The 22585-nt window shown below is 33.5% G+C and overlaps 1 protein-coding gene across 1 annotated transcript in view; it reads left to right on the top strand.

Annotated features, from left to right (window-relative positions):
• Positions 1 to 22585, top strand: part of SLC38A11 (solute carrier family 38 member 11) — a 47987-nt gene that overhangs the window by 9700 nt on the left and 15702 nt on the right. Inside the window, exons 4-7 of the mRNA XM_054562335.1 lie at positions 131 to 265; positions 1211 to 1276; positions 5357 to 5463; positions 7789 to 7868. Of these exons, the coding sequence (XP_054418310.1) occupies positions 131 to 265; positions 1211 to 1276; positions 5357 to 5463; positions 7789 to 7868 (388 nt within the window). The remainder of the gene's footprint in view (positions 1 to 130; positions 266 to 1210; positions 1277 to 5356; positions 5464 to 7788; positions 7869 to 22585) is intronic.

The following is a 22585-nucleotide window of genomic DNA, read 5'->3' as shown; positions in this document are numbered from 1 at the left end:
GCCATGCTAATTTTCTGTAGCATTAAATTAAACTCTTTAAAAACGTTTTCCTTTTTATGTAAGTCAAAACATGAAAAATGTTTATATTAAGTGTAATCTAACATTTGTTTAATTGTTATTTCTGCCACAGACTTTTCCCTTGTTTTATTGATAAAAGGAGGGGCTCTCTCTGGAACAGACACGTACCAGTCTTTAGTCAATAAGACCTTTGGCTTTCCAGGGTACCTTCTCCTCTCTGTTCTACAATTTTTGTATCCATTTATAGGTAAGATGAATGTGAAGATGCAAAATGTACTTATTTGCAAAAACATACTGCTATTTCTGAATACAATAATTTTAATAGTTATTGCATAGTTATTAAAGAGTACCAGTAGTTGAAATATATTCCAAGTTAAGTGTTTGCTTCTTTACTTATTTTTCTTTTATTCCCTGGTCTTTTTAGTTGGTTTTCTGAATATTTCACTGGAATGAAATGAGTGATTTTCATTAGTCTGATGTTTGTTCTTCCTTAGTTTGATGAAAAATAGAAATATCTGGGAATAAAAGTGAATGAGAGAAACAATAGATCTCTTCAAAGCTGAAATACATTTTTTGAATACAGTTTGAAATACATTTGTAGAAGCCATATACAAAGCTGACATGCTGTTTAAAGTTTGTACCATAATGATGAAAATGTCACGTAGCAGTTCTTAAATAAATAAAGTGTTAAGATTCAACAGTGGACCAATTGTCTTCAGTTTTTAAACCAGTAATACAGAAGTTATTGCTTAAACCACTAGTTTCTTATGTCTCTACCAAAGGCTAAGAATGTATTTCCCCAAAATCTTATTTTTCAAATGAGGCAATATTTTAGGGCCTTCACAATATTCTGTTGTTATTCCTCACATTGAGCAATATATACATTCCTTAAAAAGTATTTAGAAACTGAATTTTAATGACAAATACATCACATTTTAAGTGACTACCAAACCTCATATTATTTAAAGATGCTTGGAAAGAATCAATTTGTAGTGAAAATCTTTTTAAATATGAATTGATATTATCCCATAAATCTGTTGTATAGTTATTTTTAAAGTTGTACATATTGGTAATTAAAATATATTTAAAAGTAGAAAGATTATGCCAATATTTGGGAGGTAGTAATTGATTATTTTCAAAATATTTGAGATAAAAATTGTTGGTGACTGTATTATTTTAATTATGTATTTAGCTATGATAAGTTACAACATAATAACTGGAGATACTTTGAGCAAAGTTTTCCAAAGAATCCCAGGGGGTAAGTAAATATATTTCTTACATATAGTTTTTCATATTTAACATGGTTTATAATAACTTATAAGTAAAATATTTGCAAGTTCAAGAGTAGGATGACTTCAAATATTTGGCTATATCTATGATTTGTTCTGATCCTAAAGTATTAGTCTACTTTTATATATAGTTTAAATATTATTTATAAAAATATGATTACTATTATTGCTGTACTTAGTAATATTATACTATATTTAGTAAAATAGTAAGAATTAATATTATGATAAATATTAGTACTATACTTAGAATATATTTGAAATATCTTATGCTATGTATCACCAACTCTGTTAGTAACTCATGTACTATTTTTACTATACTCTTTCTTAGATAATAAGCAATTCTATTAATATGTAACTTAACATAGTAAAATTAACCCATATTCGATAGTCTTGTGAATTTTGACAAATGCATATAGTCATATAACCACAGCCACAATAAAAGTGCAGAATAATTCCATAACATGCAGATTTTCCCTATTCTCCATACACAAACCCTCCCTTATCTCTAGCCTCTGGCAACCACGGGTCTAATTTCTCTGACTAGTTTTGCTTTTCCCAGAATGCCAAATCAGTGGCATTATATAGCACGTAGCCTTTCCAGTGTGGCTTCTTTCACCTAGCATAGTGCATTTTAATTTCATCTATGACTTTGGGTATATAGTAGTGTGTTCTTTAAATAAATAAATAAATAATTTCTGGGGAATGTTCCGTTGCGTGGATGAACTGGACAACAGTTTATCTGTCACACTGTTGAGGGACCTTTGGGCTGTTTCCCGTTTGGGGTGATTATGAAAAAGCAGCTATGAACATTCTCGAGCAGACCTTTTTATTACCATGTGCCACAACCCCCTTCCCATTTCACCATATTATGGCTACTTGAATAATTCAGTCTTTGTGCTTTGAAGAGCTTCTCTAACAACCCACAAAAACCCCATTTTATTGGCACCTAACTCTATGGTTGTTATTGTAGTTGAAATTGATACAAAAATGCCTTTCCTCTTGGTGCTTGAATCACTCATTCTAAAAGACATACACAGTAAAGGAAAGCAAAACCTAGAACTAAAAATTGCACTTCTTCCTCTCAAGGGGTTAGAAAATCAGGGCTATTAGACCATTGAGCCACAAAACCAATGCTTGCTTGCTCTGTGTCTTTGAAAAAGTTAATGCCCTCTCTGTGTTCTAGTCTATTCATTTCTAAATTATGAATTAGAGTGTCAGCTGCTTTATATAATTTTATGCAAAGCCAAAGAGATAATACAGACAGTGCCTAGCATATGGTAGGTTTACCTAACATTGTTAGCTATTATTATTGTTACCCTGAACTGTTTGCAGCTTCTGTCCTAGTCCTCAGCCTTCAAATCTTGATTTCATAAACTTAGATCATGTGAGTGGTTAGAATGCTATCTAAAAATGGGAGGAATATAATACCATATAAACAATGTCATCTAAATTATGTAAATTTTCTCTGTACAAATAAATAAGGAAAACATTTGAAAATACATTCACTATAAACTATGGTTATCTTTTAATTGAGAGACCCATGGAATTTTGTTTCCTCTGTTATTTTCCAAAGGAACATATATTTTAAATTTTTATCAACTTTATTTTCATATTTAAGAAGTAATACATATTTATTAGGAAAATATTAGAAAACAGATAAGCAAAATGGAGAAAGTAAAACATACGCATGATCTTTTCCTCTTGGGAAAACCAAGTAGGAACAATCCTTCCAATATTCCCTTCATTTTTTCCTTCCTTCCTTTTCAATGTATACTATCAGAGTCTTAAGAATACATGTAACTTCAAATAGTTATATGAATAACATAACACTACACATGGAATAGAGATCTATTCTATTTGCTTAAATGGCATTTTAGTATTCTCCTGTAGATTATCTATTGTACAGTTATTTTAATTTTAATTTTATTTAATTACTTAAATTCTCCCTGATAGAAACATTTTGATCATTAATTTTTATTGATTTTTAATTTTACAAATAATTTATAAATATATGCACTTCATGAAAATAATTTATCATAGATAAAGCTTAAGATCCTTTTGAAACCCCCTTCCTGGTTACTGATTTTATAATCATCAGAAATGACTTTTAAAATATAGGTCGTATAGCAAAGAACACTTTTATTCTTATCACAGTTTCTTTCTATTGTCGAATGTCATATTTGTAATGTGTGATTGTTTGTATGTCTTGTAAAGATTGATATGATGCCAAAGTATTTTTAGAAGTAGGTAAAATCCTTAGTAAACTTGCTTTTTTTTGTCCTGAAATATATCACCAATGTCTTAGATTGACAACTGAGCAATTGCTTATACTTTTCCCAGATAACTGAAGTCTAAGTTCATGATACCAGTCAAAGTAATGAAAAATGTTGGTATTAGAAATAGTATGTTTAGATGACTTTGATATATTTGAAATATTGCAATGCTCAATTTTCCCTACTATTGTTTAAACATTTAAATGCTTACATGGGTACATTTTTGTTAGACTATCAATAGAGGTAATAGATCTTATCATTGGATCATTAATGAAAAACATCCTTTTCACAAGTGCAGATCCTCTGTTATTAGGCTCCTACATGCTCTTCATAGCAATCTATTTTAGTGTTTTTCTAGGCCTTAGAAATTGCCCAGTGAAGAACATATATTTTCTACCAAACACATAATAAGGGAAGAGATTTGAAAGGGTAGATAGAGACAGATATACAGATAATTTAATTCAAATTATGTTTACCAGGAATATGTAAGTAGTTGCATTCAGGGTTTGGGGAACTCTAAATTTCCCATTTTATTTTAATTCTCAAATTTATGGTGATTGTTTAGTTATGGCTGAGTTAAATACTCATGATTAATTATTCCATTCCTGTGTATACATGTGTATGTGTGTAAAATTCATGCCATTTTGAAATTCCTATCTTAGAATTTTCTTTTCAGTTAGTTTATTAACCATATAAGAAATTAATTTCACTTTTCAGAGTAACAGCTTCTTTTTTATTTTTTTAAATCATAGTCAGTTATTTAACAGGTTTGGTTTCTACAGACTTTAAACTTCACAGAATTAAATGCACAAAGACTAGATACCACTAAGAATATTTCAAAAATATAACCACATGATCTCTGTAGGAATTCAGTGTGGGCTAAAAACTTTAAACAATAGTGTCTTCATTGGATAGATAGAGATCTATTAAAGCAAATACTGTGATAAGCAAAGCTTTAAAATATATATAAATCTTTGTAACTATGTTTTAATTTTACTTTTTTTAAAAATTTGATGATAGTCTCTCTCTGCCTCTCCCCCGCCCCCATCTCTGTCTGTCTCTCTATTATTTAGTGGTTGTGACAGCCAACAGTCTAGAACATTGTATACCAGGTTTCAGCAGCTTCCTTATGACTTTTCCTCCATCCAATGAATTGCTTCTCTCTACTTCAGAAAAAATACTTCTTTCTCAACAAAAGGATAGAAATATAGCGAATATTTTTACTTAAATCTTTATTTTTGAAATTTTGTTAAAGTTTTACTGTTTAAGTTTCTCTGAAATACAGAAAAAATTTTTAAAACCTCAGAAAATGCCCAGTCCTCATGTAGCTTACATTCTAAATGAACAATTTTGCCATTTGAGGGTTTTCGACAAGGAGTAACAATGTTTTTGTTATTGTTGGCTTGTTTTTGTTTTGTTTTTGTTTTTTTGCCTTTGGAAGGGATCTCTGTAGTTTTTAAGTTAAAAGTATATTGTACTGTAAGGGAACAAAGGAAGGTAGAAACAAGGAAATTGATTAGGAGGCCATTAAAATCATTTAAATGTAAAATATTTTAACATTATTTGAACTATAGGTTTATCCATTAGTTATTTTGTATTTATATTTTTGTGCACTATTTCTAGTTTTACACAGTTTTATGGAGCATATTTATTCTTAAAAGTTTGTCTTTTATATATTATTTTATATTATTTGTCATTTTGATAATTCAACATTTACTGTCTCACTGGTGTGCTACTCATACCTATAAACACTTTATAATGTCTATTGTGTTTTAGTTGACCCTGAAAACTTGTTTATTGGTCGTCAATTCATTATTGTGCTTTCCACGGTGGTCTTTACTCTGCCTTTGTCCTTGTACCGAGACATAGCGAAGCTTGGAAAGGTAATTTTTACATTTTAAGTAGGTGCAGAAATGTACTTGCTTACCTCCATTAATTTTGTCCAACTACTGTCTCTATGACCAAGTTCTTAATTACAGCATTTATCTTTAGTTTCTTTTAGTTTAATTATAATTATGCTAGAGTAAGCTATGGTTGAAATTTTAGCTTATTTTTGGGAATGGATGTTTAAATGATGAACATGAACTAAATATGACCCTTTTTATTTTCTTTTTAAGTTAGATACTCTAATGCCAGGCAGCCACTTTCCATTTAGAAAATATAAAGAATTATACTTAAACCTAGTTTAATTTACTAGAAAAAGTTCTATTGCTTTTATAAAGAGTAAGTTAAACAATTTAAAAGCAAACTAACTTTAGAAATAAGGATGAATCATTTTATTGGCTTAAAATTTTCTTTGTAAATTAAATGTCTGTTGTGCCTATTTTTCATGCATCGCATTCAAATGTCAATGTTTTGATTAATTGTTGAGAATTGGGCCAATGTTTATGATTTGTATTGCTAAGGACAAATGCTGATTTCTTTCTCATGAAACTAACCAAATAATTATTTAACTCACTGCATATGCTCATCACCATAGAGTGGCCTTTATCTGGTTGTATTTTATTTTCTCACTATCAAGGAATGTTTGTATTTTACCCAAAATATTATTGGTCTTGTGTCTACATGATGCCAAGCATTCTGATGAAACTTTTTTTTTTAAAGTATACATATAATATTTTCATGTCCCATTTTGGAAAATCCAACAGTTGATTGAATTTTACTTTCTGCCATGATGTTTGATGCGTGACCACAGTTAAGAAGTCCTTCTTTTCAGGTACAGCTGAGAATAGAGATGATACTCCAGAGTGTTATGACTATTCTGCCTTCTTTCTTTAACAGTCATCCAGAAATAACCAAAGAGTGCATCAAATGGGGTTTTCTTTTTTATGGTGAAATATCGAAAATCACTGAACTGTTTTCCACTCACATGTTCAATGTAGACATAAATGTTACCTTCACAGAGCAGAAGGCAAGAAATTCATGAAAAGAAAGCTGCTGATATTCTATCATAATTATCTAAACACTTTTTTCTCTAAATGCCCCTTTAACATGTCATATTGAAAAACCTAAATAAATCTCCTACTTAGCAAAGCAGGGTAGTTAGGAGCCCTGATCTGAAGTCAGGATACTTGCATTTGAGTTCTGCCTTTGCCACTTTCTTGCTATGTGACCTTGAGAATATTACTTAACATTTCTGATCCTCAGTAGATCAGAGGACTCATAATAGGACTTTCTTTCTAGGTAAAAACTAACAACAGAAAACAAGGTTAACAACCATTAAATGAAATAAAATTAATTTTGTATTATATTATTCTTACCAGAGAAAAAAGTGTAAAGTGTGTTTATCCATTAAAAATTAAGGAAAAACATAGATCTAATGTAATGAGTGAATAGAACACATACACACACTGACTAGTTTATATTTTAACCAGTTGAAATATTGATGGGAGAGAGAAGAAGAAACAGGCTTAGAAACACAGACCAAACAGCAAGATCACAAAGGAAGAAAGACTAACAGAGCTAGAGAGCAAAGGGAAAATAGCAGAGACACCTCAAAAAGCTGGGAGGGGTTGTTGTGTTGAAAGGGCAAAGGTAAAATAAAGACAGAAGCAGAAGGAGCAGCTATAGATAGGATAAAAGCACAAATCAGCACTAAACTAGGGCCTGAAGAAACATAAACATACTTTCATTTAAAAATCACCAGTTCTGTATTCCTCAAAGGAAGCCACTAAAAATATGTAAAGCCATGATGCAAGATTGCAATAGTCATATACGATACTTGCTCTCCTATTTACAGAGGAAAAAAACTATGATCTGATAAAAAGTTACATACTTGAGATTATCAACCCGATCTATAAGAATAAACTACTAAATAATTGTATTTGAAACTGTGCATATGTTTACCCAAGTAAGAAGAGAAACACCTAATATTCTCAATAAAATAATCTCTGTACCAGCAATTTTCCACCTTTTTCATCTCATGACACATAGAAACTACTGAAATTCTGTGGTACACCAATAAATGTATCTGACAAAAAATAGGTATAATTTTGATTCATTCATACTGGATGGCTATTGTTGTGTTGGCTGTTGTCATATTTTTATTTAACAATCTAAGGGAAAACAGATCAGTACTCCTGACTAAATAGTAAGGTATTGCATGTTTTAAAAATTCTTGCAGCACAACAGTGTGCTTACCACAGAACACTAGTTGAAAATCACTGCTCTACATTAAACTGACACTATCTTTACGTTTTCTTTTACAGATCTCTCTTATTTCTACAGTTTTAACAACTCTGATTCTTGGGATTGTAACAGCAAGGGTAATTTCATTGGGTCCACACATGTAAGTTTTGTTGTTATATTGTTTGGTCTTTGATTTATAACCTTCACATAGGTATTTTTTGACATAGCTTCTGAAATGTAAAGTAATCGTAGTATTAGAAGCATCATTTTTCTTTAGTATTTGGTGAAATGAAAGAAATACTTACATTTCAGTAGACTTGCATGTTTACCTTGGACTCTGCATGGCCGATGAGAATAGTGAGAAATAAGATCTAAAGAGAACACTCAGAAAGGAAAGTAGTAGATGGCAAAAATTTCTATTTCTACCTCAGAGAGAGATTTGTTCTTAACAAAATTTCACCAATCTAAGATAAAATGAGATGAATAAAGAATATTTTGGATGTTTTTCCCATTAAGTAAAATGTAGTCACATTGAAGGCCACCCTTTATTCTCTACTAAGATTATAGTCTTTAACACAAAGCATTTTGTGTTAAAATGCTTTGTCATTTGTAAACTGGCGGTGATAGATGATAGTAGTATTTATTTGCTTTTAATGTTATTTGTTGGCCAAATTCAAATGTTGATAATTTGGTATTGGTTTCCTAAATTTTATTTACTCATCCATGAAATTCAAAGTGTGAATATTGCTAATCTAAAACTGCACAGTTTTTATTATTTGATTAGAGAATAGATTCACCTGATAAAGACTAGGTAGTTTATATCTATAGTTGCAAGATAATGCTGGGATGAAACTAAGTAAATTGGCTTTAAATATAAAATTAAATTCCTATAACACACAATAAATATTTATTGAATAAATAAATAAATAATACATTATGGAATTTCCATGAGACTTTAAATATTTTCTCTATCCCAAATAAGGGAAAATAAAATTAAGACATAATTAGGACAGTGCAAGGGATAGGCTGGTTCTTTAATGGATATTATCTGTGAGAAAAATAAATGAAAAGGAAGCCTGGCAAATAGCTATAATTAATAATGTGGTCCCTAAGGTAACTTACTTTTTTCTATTGATTAACTGCTGTTCTGCAAAATCACGTCATTTTTAATTATATGCTATGCCAGTCCTCTTAGTTTACTAGGAAAATACCAAAAGTTATGCCTCAAATTATTTTGGAAGAAAATATGAAATATCTAGTCTAACCGCATTTTATATGGTCTCTTCTTTGTAAAAACAAACACAGTTTTTTTAAATGTAAATAAAAGGGGAAGGTATAAGTATCTATGGTGTTTTGTTTATATTAATGTTCTCTTCAAACAACTTAACCTCAGTTCTTAGTTGTATTAATCATCTTGGGTTCCTGGAACAAACTACTATAGGTGAGTGGCTTAAACAACAGAAATTTATTTTCTCATAGTTGTGGAAGCTGCCGACATGGTCGGATTCTGGTGAGAAATCTCTTTCTGGTCTTCAAGTTCTGTCTTCATGTGACAGAAAGTGAGAGAGAACGGCAAGCTCTCGGGTGTCTCATAAGGGCACTAATCCCATCAAGAGTGCCCAACCCCCATGACCCCATTTAAACCTAATTATCTCCCCAAGCCCCCATCTCCACATACCATCTCATTGCGGGGATAGCACTTCGACATACGGATTTTGCTGGGGGACACAGTTCAGTCCATTACACTAGCGTTTCTGAAACACACCTGGTTCACTTCATTGTGACCACTTAGTCTTTCATTTAGTAAACTCAGAATGCCTATTGTTTCTAGCTATTTTGATGTGCCCTGGGAGAAAAAGAGCAGAAAACTTATATAAGCAGCACCTGCTACAAGTTGTTCACAAGCAGGTATGGAGAAGGGACTTATTTAAAAAAAAAAAAAGAAGAAGAAGGGAGAAAGGGAGGGAGGGAAGGAAAAAGAAATGACAGTATAGTATGAGGAGTGCAAAATTATAGCGTAAACCGGGGGCAGTGGCAGTGGCAAAGAAGAGTGTGCAGAGCAGTCTGTGTGAATCAGAGAGAGCTTCCTGGAGGAAGAGAAGCGTGATCTGCATGTTTTGAAGGATGACTCTGAACTTTTTCAGATAGATAAGGGTGTAAAAGACATTATAGGGCCAGGAATGGTAAGCATTAAAATCCAAAAGCATACACTAAATTCTACTGACATTTACTGAGAATCTATTATGTTGATAACTGTACTGAGTTATAATTTTCAGAAGTGGAGTTCACAGCAACAAAAATCTCATAACTGTATTGAACAAAATTCAATAAATAATTTTTGGGTAAAAATTTTAATTGTTAATGCCGACCATTTTAATTGAAGCTTTTATTATGAAAAGGGATTTAAACAATAAATCATTAGGTTATAATAAAAGGCCTAATAGATTTAGTATAGCACTATGAGGCAATATTGAGGAAAAAACAAGTACTTAAAAGATGGAGGTAAATAAATTATTCATTAATTGAGCTCCAGGAGAACAGTTTAAAGCAATGATTTTTCAAATCCGACTTCGCATACGAATTACCTGAGAAGCTTTAAAAAAAACTGATGCCAGGTCCTCACCTGCAGAGATTCTGAAGGACTGTCTAGGGATCAGGCAATTGGATTCATTATTTATCAGTTATGAGTCTATGAACAAGGTTTCACAGCTCCTTGGTTTAAAGAGACTGAAATTGGGGAACACGAATAGAGGACTCATGGGCATAGACAACAGGAGAATTGACTGGGGTTGGGGCAACGGGGCAGGGGAGGGTATGGGGGAAAAGGCAAGACAACTGTCACTGAACAACAATGAAAAAAATGAGTACACATTTAACTGATGAATCATTTCTAAAAATAGAGATTTTGTGTTATTTTAGTTAATATTCTGTCATTATTTTTCATGATTCATTCTCCACTTACTTTTTAAAGTATCCTTTATATACTGTTATGTGAGATACTATTGTGAATACAAAGAAAAATAAAGTATCTCATAAATGATCATCATATTGGCTGTGTATCTCCACAAAAAGGAAAGAGAAAGGAGAGGCCACTTCCTGGTTCAGCTAAATAAATTGATTTTTATGGCCAAAGAGCTTTTTATTTCTGTTGTAAACAAAATGAGGCCTGTATCTTTCTAACCTCTCTCTAGTGGTGATATCTTGTTTTAGCTGAGCTTTTGACATTTTTCTAATAGGGATTATTTACTTAACTCCTTCAATATTTAGTTGTTAAAGAAGTGTGCTTTTTTTAATACTGTGCTGCCTTTTATTTCTGTTTGAATACTACTGCAAACAACTTCTGTTTGTCCAGATTTACAATCAGGCTAATCAAATCCCATGTTCAAGGGTTGGCATAGTAGCTAGTCAGGCTGGCTTTTTTTCTGAAAATGTGACAGCCACAAATGCTCGTGATCCATAAAACATGAGAAATTCAATACTCCACGTGCGTTTTTCCTCATTCGTGGTTCAGATGAATGATCAGAAAAGATACACTTTTTCAGAAGGTTTTTAAAGTGGTATTTGAAAAAGATCTTCAAACCCACTATCAGAAAGAAGAAAGGTCTGTAATGGTTACTGGTATTGACCTTGTTACTATGGAAACACCTTTTTAGTCATTGTGTTTTAAAAATAAAACACACAATTCAATTTCCTTTTCCATAACTCATAGGGCCATAAATTCTGGTTTTTGATATGATTTCAAATATCTCACAGTCCAATGACTTTCAGTTCTTTTTGGAAATAATGGTTCATTTTATTGTATTTTCTAACCTTTTGCTTTCTAAAAACTGAGGTGGTAAAGCAATTTAATTGCTTTCCAGGAAGTGTGCTAGTACGAAAATGCAATAGCACAGTTCTCCCATTCTTGTTTAAACTAGAATCGGGACATTACTGCTATGAAAAACTTCACTTTGTGCCTCATTAATACTCAATTCTTTACATTCAGGGTAGAAATGGTAGCATGCAGTCCAAATTCACAACTATTTTCCCTTCATATAGTATCTCTTTTACAACATTTAAAACAATAGTATGTATGGTTGGTGTTTCAAGCATAATTCCAAAAGTGCAGCTAGACTTTTCACAGGTAAATATATATGACTTCCCCAAGTATTTCAATATATATTAGTTTTTTTACCCCCTATAATTCTAATCCTGAAATTCTACAGTACAATGCATAAAGAGGAACTAAAGGAAATTAAAGAATGGATCAGAAAAAAATGGGTAAAGACAGAGGAATAGTACATATCTGGAAAAAAAATAATAATTCATTTTGTCAAATACTAGAATTTTTTGATAATGTATAAATTATTGTTCTTTTTGTTGCCAATGACAACAACCCCAGGACCCTAAGCAAATTAAGCAAACAGAATTTATTAACTCACATTATTGTAAAGTTCAAGGGTAGTTGTGTTATTAGATTTTGCTGGATTTATGAGCTCAGTCAATAAAATCAGATATAATTTTTCCTTTTCTATCTCTTGGCTTCTAGTTCCTGAATGGTTTTCCCTTTATGTGACAAGATGGCAGCAGCAGTCTCAGCCTACATCTATTCAAGTCCAAGTTCATAGGAAAAGAAAGGGCTTTGTCTTATAAATCACCTCCAACTTTACTTCCAATATTAGTTCTCATTGGCTCCAATGAAGACACATAACAATCCCAAACCCTATCATTATGGCATGTGTTGAGTTATATGTTTTTAGATTACATGCCTATGCTCCATGCTAAGGATAAAGTCAACCAAACTAAATCACATGAACTGAGCACAGGAGATGGGATGATCCCAAAGGAAATCAAGGTAGTGATTCCAGGAGCAGATACTGCGTGATGTAAACTACAGATTTCCACTTAAGGTGATGGAAAGTTACTGGTAACTTTCCAGAGATTCAATCAAATAATATGGGTAGAGTCAAGATTATAGAGAATTAAGATGAAAGCAAACGATAGGAAAGTGAATTTTGCAAATCCTCTCCCTCCCTCTCCATTCTTGTCTGTGTGTGAAGAGCATCAATACATGCAAATACCATGACACAACAGTGATTTGAAGGAATAAGAACTATAAGTAATACATTTTTTACTATTGAAGATATTGAACGTTTTATAGACCAAGAGTCCCTCAGGAGATCTTGCAAAGTTGGAATTTATGATAATAGAGTAATCCTTGGAGAAGAGTTGGGATACCTCTTCCTCTTAATAAGAGTATGGAAAGCAAAATATGGATTCATTCTAAAGACCAGTGAAAAGAATTTGAGTGTTCATGCTCAGTGCCCTCTATTTTTTCAGAGACGAGATTATCTGATAGTGTGGTAGACAGAAGAGATTCAGAACTTGAATACTTTCATTGGTTAAATTTTGAACTTTCACCATAAGAAGTAAGAAGGGACTTACAAATGGAAATGAAACAATAATGCTATTTTTTTAATTACTTTCATCCATTTTATATGTTTTGTTATATGTGTTATATCTTTCTCACCATATTTTAAACTCCACGAGGCCAGAGATCATATTTAGGGTTTTTTTCCACACAGAATCTTCATTATTCATCACAGTGCGTAACACAGAGTTAGAATTCAGCAAAGGATTATTGAATGACCAGTTGAATGAATCCATGTGTTTTCTGATTATAATTGATTCAACTTGATTAACTGACCAAAATTTTGAAGTAACGATACAGTAAAAATTATCTCGGGACAATAAAAATGCCAAGCAAAAACACTCCTTATCAAAGAAAATTTTCCTTAGGCTACTTCCACTTTAGAAAAATTTGCTAACTCATAGTTAAAATACTATTTGACTTCCAAGTTGTGCGGGACTGTTAGACCTACTGGTAAGTTTAACGGGACAGATTGCCTACATGCAGCAACAAATAGAACCATTGTTTGACTTGAGTCTACATGAAAATAGGAAAAACAGCTGCAGCACAACATACTCTGAGAGATTAGTTCAGTCACTATAATGTTAGTGGAGCTGGAGGAACAGCCTAGGCTGCTCGGTGTTAAGAATTCATTCTACCTATCATCAATATTTTTATAAATGGCTATCTTAGTGAGGTTTCCCACCTGTTTGTTATTTCCAGTTTGAAGACAGAGTGGTCTCTGGCATAGATTCATAACCTAAGGGCAAAAATAGAGTAGCCTGTTCTTTCAGACAGCAAATGTCTACTAAATGTCCAGCCGATGGCAGTCATTCTTCTAGGCATGGGAGCTGTGAAGATGAAGAATGAGCCTCTTACCTCAGATACCTATAGTGTGTGGATGGGGAAAATAGACATTGGAGAGATAATCTCAATATAATACTTAATAGAATTAGGGGAAAGTGCAATGGAAACAGAAGAAGGCCTCTTTGCACAACTATGGCAGTGGTTTTATTTCAGGATTAGACAATATGTGATCTGCTGCTTGAAAAAATGTACTGGCATTAGTTGGCTGAAAAAGGAAAGGGGGAAAAGATTAGAAGTTATTGTTGACAAAAGTGTGTGAGGCATACAAGCATGATGTCTCTAACATTAGGAGGGACTTGGAGAAGAGGGACACTTTGCCATTGATTAGGGGAAGCATCAAATAAAAATAAAGGTGCTTTTATATTGCTCCTCAAATATATTTTTATTAGAATTTTAACAATGGTCTTGTCTTCACTCTCTCTTGAAAAACTGCTGGCCCTGATTGGGTAGCTTAGTTGGTTAGAGTGTCAACCTGATACACCAAGGTTGCAGGTTCGATCCCAAGTCAGGACACATATGAATCAACCAATGAATGCATGAATAAGTGGAACAATAGCTCAATGTTCTCTCTTTCTTTCCCTCTCTCTCCCTTCCTCTCTTCCCCTAAAAAAATCAATAAATAAAGAAAACTGCTGAAGACAGTGCTTTACTAATCCACTGATTACATAGCTTCCGTATTCAGGAAGAGACAAGAGTTTTGGTGACTCTGAGGTGAAAGTTTGGCTAGAATGTACAAAGAAATGATCATAAAGAAGTTGGAAGAGACCAACATGAAAGAAAAGCTTTATGTGTAGTGCATTGAAAGTTCTCAAGCAGGGGAGTGACCAGAGCTTCTTTCCATTTCAATTGGGCTTCTCTTGCAGCAGAGGTGAGCAGAGATTGCGGGTAGAAAGACCTAGAAGGAAGCTATCTCTAGCAAGCACACCAGGCAACTGGAACAATATAGGAACAAGGTTGGTACAAGAGAAGAGGAGGATAAAGAAGAGGTGATGCCAACGTTTCCAGTTTGCATAACCAGGCTGGTAGATGATCCAGAACTCACCACAAAAATGAGAAAATGGAACTCTGCCCAGTCAATTAACATTTAAAAATGCTTACTATTTTAATCACTTTTCTAGGTCCTGGGGCTGGGAAAATGAGTAAAGCACAATTCCTTTCTTCAGGTCTCTTAAAAGTGGGGGCGAGGTGGAGTGGACAAACACATAGAAGATAACCTCAATAGACTATTTAATAGAATTATGAGCAGGTGCTATGGAAACAGGAAAGGAGGCAGGTCTGGGGAAAAATGTTTTTAATATTTTAATATCTTGATTTTGAGTAACACTTGGGGAGTAGAGAGAGGAAGAAGAGAAGCCTCCTAGAATTTTAGAAAAGTGTGGAGTTTAGGGAGCATCTGCTATGGACAAGATTGTACTGAGACAGCATATGAGGTGAAGAGAAGCAAAACCAGAGTCGAACCCTAAGGGAAAGTAATTATCTGGAGCTCACATCTGAAATTACCGTTATTTTAATGTAAATTCTTATAGTATTTTAATGTAATTCTGGTTTTTGGAAAACAGTAGAGAACAAAAACAACACACATAATTTTAACAAATTTTATTATATTAAAAAGTGAGATCCTGTCTCCTTTGACTCACTCTGCTTCCTCAATCCTAACTGACAAAAACAGTTAACACCAGTTTTTAAAGAGTTGACAGAGGAATTTGAGTTAATACTGGAAAAAAGAAAAAAATGTAGGTGAAAATAAAAATCAAAAGTGGTTGGTGTCCCAAATGAGAAGAAGGAAGCATTTGTGATGTTTGCGGTTCCAAACTGTGCAAGCTTTTTACACGATTCATATAAAAAGTTTTATTTTGGCAAAAAAAAAAAAATCATCACAATATCATACGTGAATTTTTACTGAAGATTAGCTTTATGTAAACTTTATGTTTAAAATAAAGGATCAGTTTTGATGTTTAAGAGTGATTCCAAAGAATTTTCGTGAGCACCTCTACATGTTCATGTAAATCACAATTGTCTGGAGAAGAGAATCAGAAGAGAAGTGAGCTCAGAGCCAGGAAGTGGCAGAGGGCTGTGGAGACCCAGCTGGGGAAGTGGGCAGATCTGCCTAGGTCATTAATAGCTTGTGGTGTGACAGGAAACATGGGGCCTTTGTTTGCCTGCCAGCCCAAGCCCTTAACTCTCGGATATATCTGGTTGAAGAGGTTAATGTGTAAGGCTCTCTTAACAAAAACGCAGGCTCTGCCAAGATGGTCTGATTTGGAAAAGTGCCTATATTTAGCAGAAAAGAATTTGAGCAGGTACCACAGAGAGGTGTGATGGTTGATCTTCCTGATCAAAGGTCTTATGTTCTGGGGATCAGAAGCAATCCCGTGAAGCTTGTTTTCATAAGTCTGTGAAGACTGGAGATGTATTTGCTAGGACTTGCTTCCTACTGTTTTGCCTTATTGCTACCACTCAGCTGTTGTAAAGATAAGGTGGAATTTGTCTTTCAAAATAGGATGAAATGCCTGAATCCAAGAATCCAAGCTGAGATGATGTTGCAAATGAATGACTCTCCAAAACCTCCCCACTCCCACATCTACCCCACACAAAAAGGTTTCTAAAACATGTAACTAAGCATATGGCTGAATTTTTTAGAGTAAGGGAAGCAATTATTCTTTTCAAAGTATTTGCCATCCCAAGGCTGCAAACTGCTGTATGCCAGTCTCTGTTTTTGTTAGTATTAAAATATATTAAAACACTTGAAGCATTACTCCTTAAATGATCTGACCCTTATAGTAAACCTCCACTACATTGCCATGATCTTTTTGAAACTTTGCAGGACATTTTAAAGAATCCTGCTTCTCCCCAATATTACTTTCATTTGGGATTATTTTTTTTCTCAAAAGAATATGTTCACATATTTTTTAAAAATCAAATATTACAAAAGGCATTTAATGAAACAGAACAGCCTCCTGCTAAATCTTTTCCTCTTTCATATGTATCTTTTGGCATTTACATTTTTTACTTCTACGAATGTGCTTGCAACTGCTCTTTCTGGATTCTCAACTGTTGTCTTGCCATATAGTAAATGAGGATTTAGCTCTCTCAAATTATCTTTCCTTTCTTACCATATCAAAATATGTAAAGATATAACACAATGTTCAAAATTAAATAGTAATGTTTCTCTTCTTGTATACTTGTTTTCCTAGAATTAACACTTGTGTTTGGCTTTGTTTGTAACCATGTTTAGCTAGATATTCAGTATAGTTTTTTTTTAAGACTTTTTTTTTTAGAGCAGTTTTAGATTCACAGCAAAGTTGAGAGACAGGTACAGAGATTTTCCACATACCCTCCACCTGATGGAGTCTATCACACATGCTCAGGATCCCCCATGCATAGGTACTGCGAGAGCGGTGCATTGGTTACAACTGATGAACCTAGATTAGCATGTCATAATCACCCAAGGTCTCTAAGTTTACATCAGAGTTCACTTTTGGTATTGTGCATTCTGCGGGTTTGGACAAATGTATAATTGACATGGATTCATCATTCAGTATCATGCAGAGTATTTTCCCTGCCCTAAAATTCCTCTGTGCTTTGCCTATGAATCCCATCCCGTAATCCCCAACCCCTGGCAACCACTGATCTTTTTTATTGTAGTCATAGTTTTGTCTTTTCCAAAATGGAATATAGTTGGAATTACACAGTATATAGCCTTTCACATTGGTTTTTTGCACTTAGTAATATACATTTAGTTTCCCTTCATGTATTTCCATGGCTCAGTAGTTTATTGCTTTTTAGCACTGAATATTAATATTTCATTAACTGGATGTGCCAGTTTATTGTTCCTTTACCTACTGAAGGACATCTTGGTTGCTTCCAAGTTCTGGTAATTATAAATGAAGCTACTATAAACATCGTATGCAGGTTTTTGTATAGACATAAGTTTCAGATTTGGGGGGTAAAAAATTTGAAGTAATTTTTCATACTTGTTTGCAATCCTTATCAACAATAGGCTATAATATTTAAAAGTTTATTAATTTCTCTTTCTCTAGCGGTAACTATTATTCTTAAGTTGGATTTATTTCTTTTTACCCAGAAGTAACTATTAAGTTGTTTTAAGTCATCCCTGTTAATGTTTTTATACTTATATTATACCTTAATGTATCGACAACAATATATAGTATTGATTAGTATGTCTGTAAATATACATAATCTCTGTGGTAAAGATATACATAATCACCATTCTGCCTCAATATCGTATTCCATGTATTTCTATTTTGGTGCAGTTAGTACTGGGTGACTCTTTTTTATTGCTCTATAGCACACAAATTTATGATTAGCTCATATTTTTATGGATTTATTTATCAATTTTTTGCTGGACATTGAGGTTGTTTCCAAAGTTTGGTTAAAATAAACAATGCAGCAGTGAACATCCTGATCCACATCTGCTTGTGCGCATGTACACTTCCCTAGCCTGGGGAATATACCTAAAAATGTAGTTGTTTGCTTATAAGCTTTGATTAACTTCAGCTTTTCTAGACATTGCCAAATTCTTCTCCAAAGTGTATTACAATAGAGCTCCCTCTACAATAATTGCAAGTTTTCTTTCCCAGCAATTTATCAACATTGTTCTTGGTGAATTAGGCTTAAAATACTCTTTTCCTATGGAGTTCATTTTAACTTGTCTAATCATTAAGGAGGCTGAGGAGCCTGTAGCATATTTATTGGTTATTCTCATTTCCTTATCTATCAGTTGACTGCTGTCCATTGCTCACTGGAATATCTTTTCTTATTGATTTGCAGGAATGGCTACTATATTGGATAATTACTCTTTCTTGGTTGTATGCATGACAAATTTCATCTCCCAGTTTTTAGCCTATATTTATTTTTAACTTTGCATTTTATTTTGCAGACATATTATATTTACCTTTCATCAATTTTATTGTTTATCAATCTTTAGCTTTATGGTTTTACTTTTGAGCTTTTGAAAAGTTCTTTCCATGCTCATTATCATATTTTATTATTTGAATTTAAACATGAATTTGGGAAGAATTAACACCTACAGGATATTGAGTTTTCCCATTCATGTATATGGGTAGGTATATTTCTCTAGTTATTTGTATTTTTCAATAAAATTATATCATGCCATTAAGACTATGTATATCTTTTAAAATATTTAGTATTTTTGTTGTCACTGGCATTTAAAAAACATTTCATTGGTTGTTATTTGTATACATCAGTGTTATCAATTTTTCTGTATTGAGCTTGTATCCAGTGACCTTGCTGAATACTCCAGTAGCTTATCAGTAGAGACTTTTGAATTTTCTGGGTACACAATTATATTGTGTACAATCAATTTATTCCTTTCCAACTATTACATATATTACCACTTATTTTATTGCATTAACTAGGAATTCTAGTCATGTTTTGTGGAAGCAGTGATGGTGAACATTCTAATGAGGTTTCCACCTTAAAATATTTCACATTTTCATTTCTAAATATGTCATATATCTGTCAGGTTAAGGAGGTTCTATTTTATTAATATTTTGCTTATCAAAAATAAATATCTGATTGTAGACTATTCAACATATTTTGCAATGTTGTTAGCTTTTTTTCTCCATTATCTGTTAATGTGATGAATTACATTAATAGATTCTTCTGTCGTTGAACTACCCTAGAAAGACTCTTCTTAGTCATGATCTTTTCTTACATATTTTCTTGATTGCATTTAATATTTTATTTTCTAGTTCAGAATCTAAGCCAAAAGTCAGAACAACCTATGTGTTCATTTTCTCACCCACCTTGGTGTCAAGGTTTCAGCAACCTTATAAAATATACCAAGAAACTTTTTTTTTCCTCTTGAAATGGTTGTTTCTGGAACTCAATCACAGACTATTCCATAAAAGATCTCAAAGCCACATTCAGTATTTTTTCTTCTCTTTACCTAGATATGAACACACATTTTTTTAATTTATTTTTTTTGTTCAAATACATTTGTCTCTGCCTTCCCCCCGCCACTTTCCCTGCCCCCCGCCCCTCACTCCTTCCCCACTTTGGCTTTGTCCATGAGTCCTTGCTATATGTTCCTTGACTTGACCCTTCCCTTCCTTTTCCCCGCCCACCCCTCCCTCCTTCCCTCTTGACTCTGTTGGTTTCTTTTTTTCTTTCAGTGTTGCTGGTCTTATTTTCCTTGCATCTTTGTTTTGTTGGTTAGGCTCCACTTATAAGTGAGATCATATGGTATTTGTCTTTCACCCCCTGGCTTATTTCGCTTAGCATAATACTCTCTAGTTCCATCCATGCTGTCGCAAAGTGTAGTAGTTCTTTTTTTCTTTCTGCTGCGTAGTATTCCATTATGTAAATGTCACATAATATTTTGATCGAACCATCTACTGATGGGCATTTAGGCTGCTTCCAACACTTGGCTATTGAAAATTGTGCTGCTATGAACATTGGGGTACATAGGTTCTTTTGAATTGGCGTTTTGAAATTCTTAGGGTATAGTCCCAGCAGGGGAATCACTGGATCAAAAGGCAGTTCCATTTTCAGCTTTTTGAGGAAATCCCACACTGCTTTCCACAGTGGCGGCACCAGTCTGCATTCCCACCAGCAGTGGACTAGTGTTCCCTTTTCTCCACAGCCTCGCCAGCACCTGTTGTTTGTTGATCTGTTTATGGTGGCCATTCTGACCAATGTGAAGTCATATCTCATGGTGGTTTTAATTTGCATTTCTCTGATGGCTAGTGATGCTGAGATTCCTTTCAAATGTCTCTGGGCCCTCTGTATCTCTTCCTTGGAGAAGTGTCTGCCCAGTTCCTTTGCCCATTTTTTGATTGGGCCGTTTATCTTCTTGGAGTGGAGTTGTGTGAGTTCTTTATATATTTTGGAAATCAAACGTCTATCTGATGTATCATTGGCAAATATATTTCCCATACAGTTGGCTTCCTTTTCATTTTGCTGATATTTTCTTTAGCCATGCAGAAGCTTCTTATTTTGATGAGGTCCCACTTGTTTATTCTTTCCTTTATGTCCCTTGCTTTAGGAGACATATCGGTGAAAAAATTGCTGCATGGGATATCTGAGAGTTTCCTGCCAATGTTCTCTTCTAGGGCTTTTATGGTGTTGCGACTTGTATTTAAGTCTTTTATCCATCTTGAGTTTATTTTTGTGTATGGTGTCAGCTGATGATCCAATTTCAATTTTTTTCATGTAGCTGTCCAGCTCTCCCAACACCATTTGTTGAAGAGGCTATTTTTACTCCACTTTATGCTTCTTCCCCCTTTGTCAAATATTAGTTGACCATACAGACAGAGTGAACACACATTTTTTACTGATTTGTAACATTTTTTTATACTGTACACCTTATAAAATCCATTTCATTAAGCTGAACACGGAAAATCCAAAATTATCTCTATTTACTATTTCATACTCCATCTTAACTAGGGGATATCTGAAGAGACTGTATGGACCAAGAAAATTTTTAAAGGCTTAAATAAAGAATTAAATTGAAAATCAAACTTCTATCTTTTCATTACTAATATGAGAATTAAAAAGTAATGCACCACTACAATCTGTAAAGAAAGGAAAAATGAGTTTAACTCACATGCAAATATTTTAACAGGGAAAGTAGATCAATTAAAATATATTAAAAAGTTAAAAATACTGAAGTTTCTGCAATGGTTAACACTGCCTTTAAAAAGAAAGTTTTAAGGACCATGGACAAAATATGTATTTTTCCACATTATCATTGGAATTTGACTGGTGTGCAGCTAGAGGTTAATGTTCACTGCAATAGCAGTAGAGGCAGCAGGTGGCAGCAGCTCCCACTCAAAAAACTAAAGGAAGTGCGGCGCCTCAGGAGGGCTGGAGGCCTCCCTTGGAGGCTGGCTAGTTTCTTTGTGTCTTTATCTGATCATTCAAAAGTGGAAAGAAATGGTGTAATGCATAGATCCTATTAACTTTAACAAAACAAATGGGACTTTTTGTGTCTACTTCTAGGATTAATAACTAAACATAAAATAGATGGGTTTAGGCTTTCTTTGTTCCCCATCCCTCCCTTCTAATTTCATATATTCTTTGGGTCTTGCTGAAGACTTTTCTTTTCAGTGAAGCTCACCATACTTTGAGACTTTGCTACCTTTTATTAAACGACAATGGATAATAGTAATATAACACATAATCTGATAGTACAAGTGATCATTTATTGAATACTTAATATGTGCTAGGTTTTCTGTTAGGAGTTTTAAGTTATTTAATTTACGTAATAACTCAATGAATTAGGTACTATTATTATTAGTCCCATTTTACAGATATAATTCTGAGACACAGAAAGGTTAAGTAACTTGCTTAAGATCACACAGCTAAGAAGTGAAAGGAGCCAGAAGACCAATACGGGCTGCCCTATCTGGAGCCTGTGCTCTTCACTATTACTCCGGGATGTGGTAGTCAGGGAAATCAATCCCTGCCAGTAAATAAGCTAGCAAATATTTTAATTCCACTAAAACAGCCTCCTTCAAGCTATTTAAAGTATATATGTTTCCAAAACCTTTTTGAGAAGTATGTCCACAGGTAGGCATTTAAGGTCACTGAGAGTTCAATGTAGAAGAGATACCGGGATGGACAGACCAAGGAAA

This window comes from Pteronotus mesoamericanus, unplaced genomic scaffold, assembly GCF_021234165.1.
Source record: "Pteronotus mesoamericanus isolate MK-2021 breed Mesoamerican mustached bat unplaced genomic scaffold, CSHL_Meso_final scaffold_651, whole genome shotgun sequence".
Classification (NCBI taxonomy): Eukaryota; Metazoa; Chordata; class Mammalia; order Chiroptera; family Mormoopidae; genus Pteronotus; species Pteronotus mesoamericanus.
This window is presented reverse-complemented; position numbering and strand designations above follow the sequence as displayed.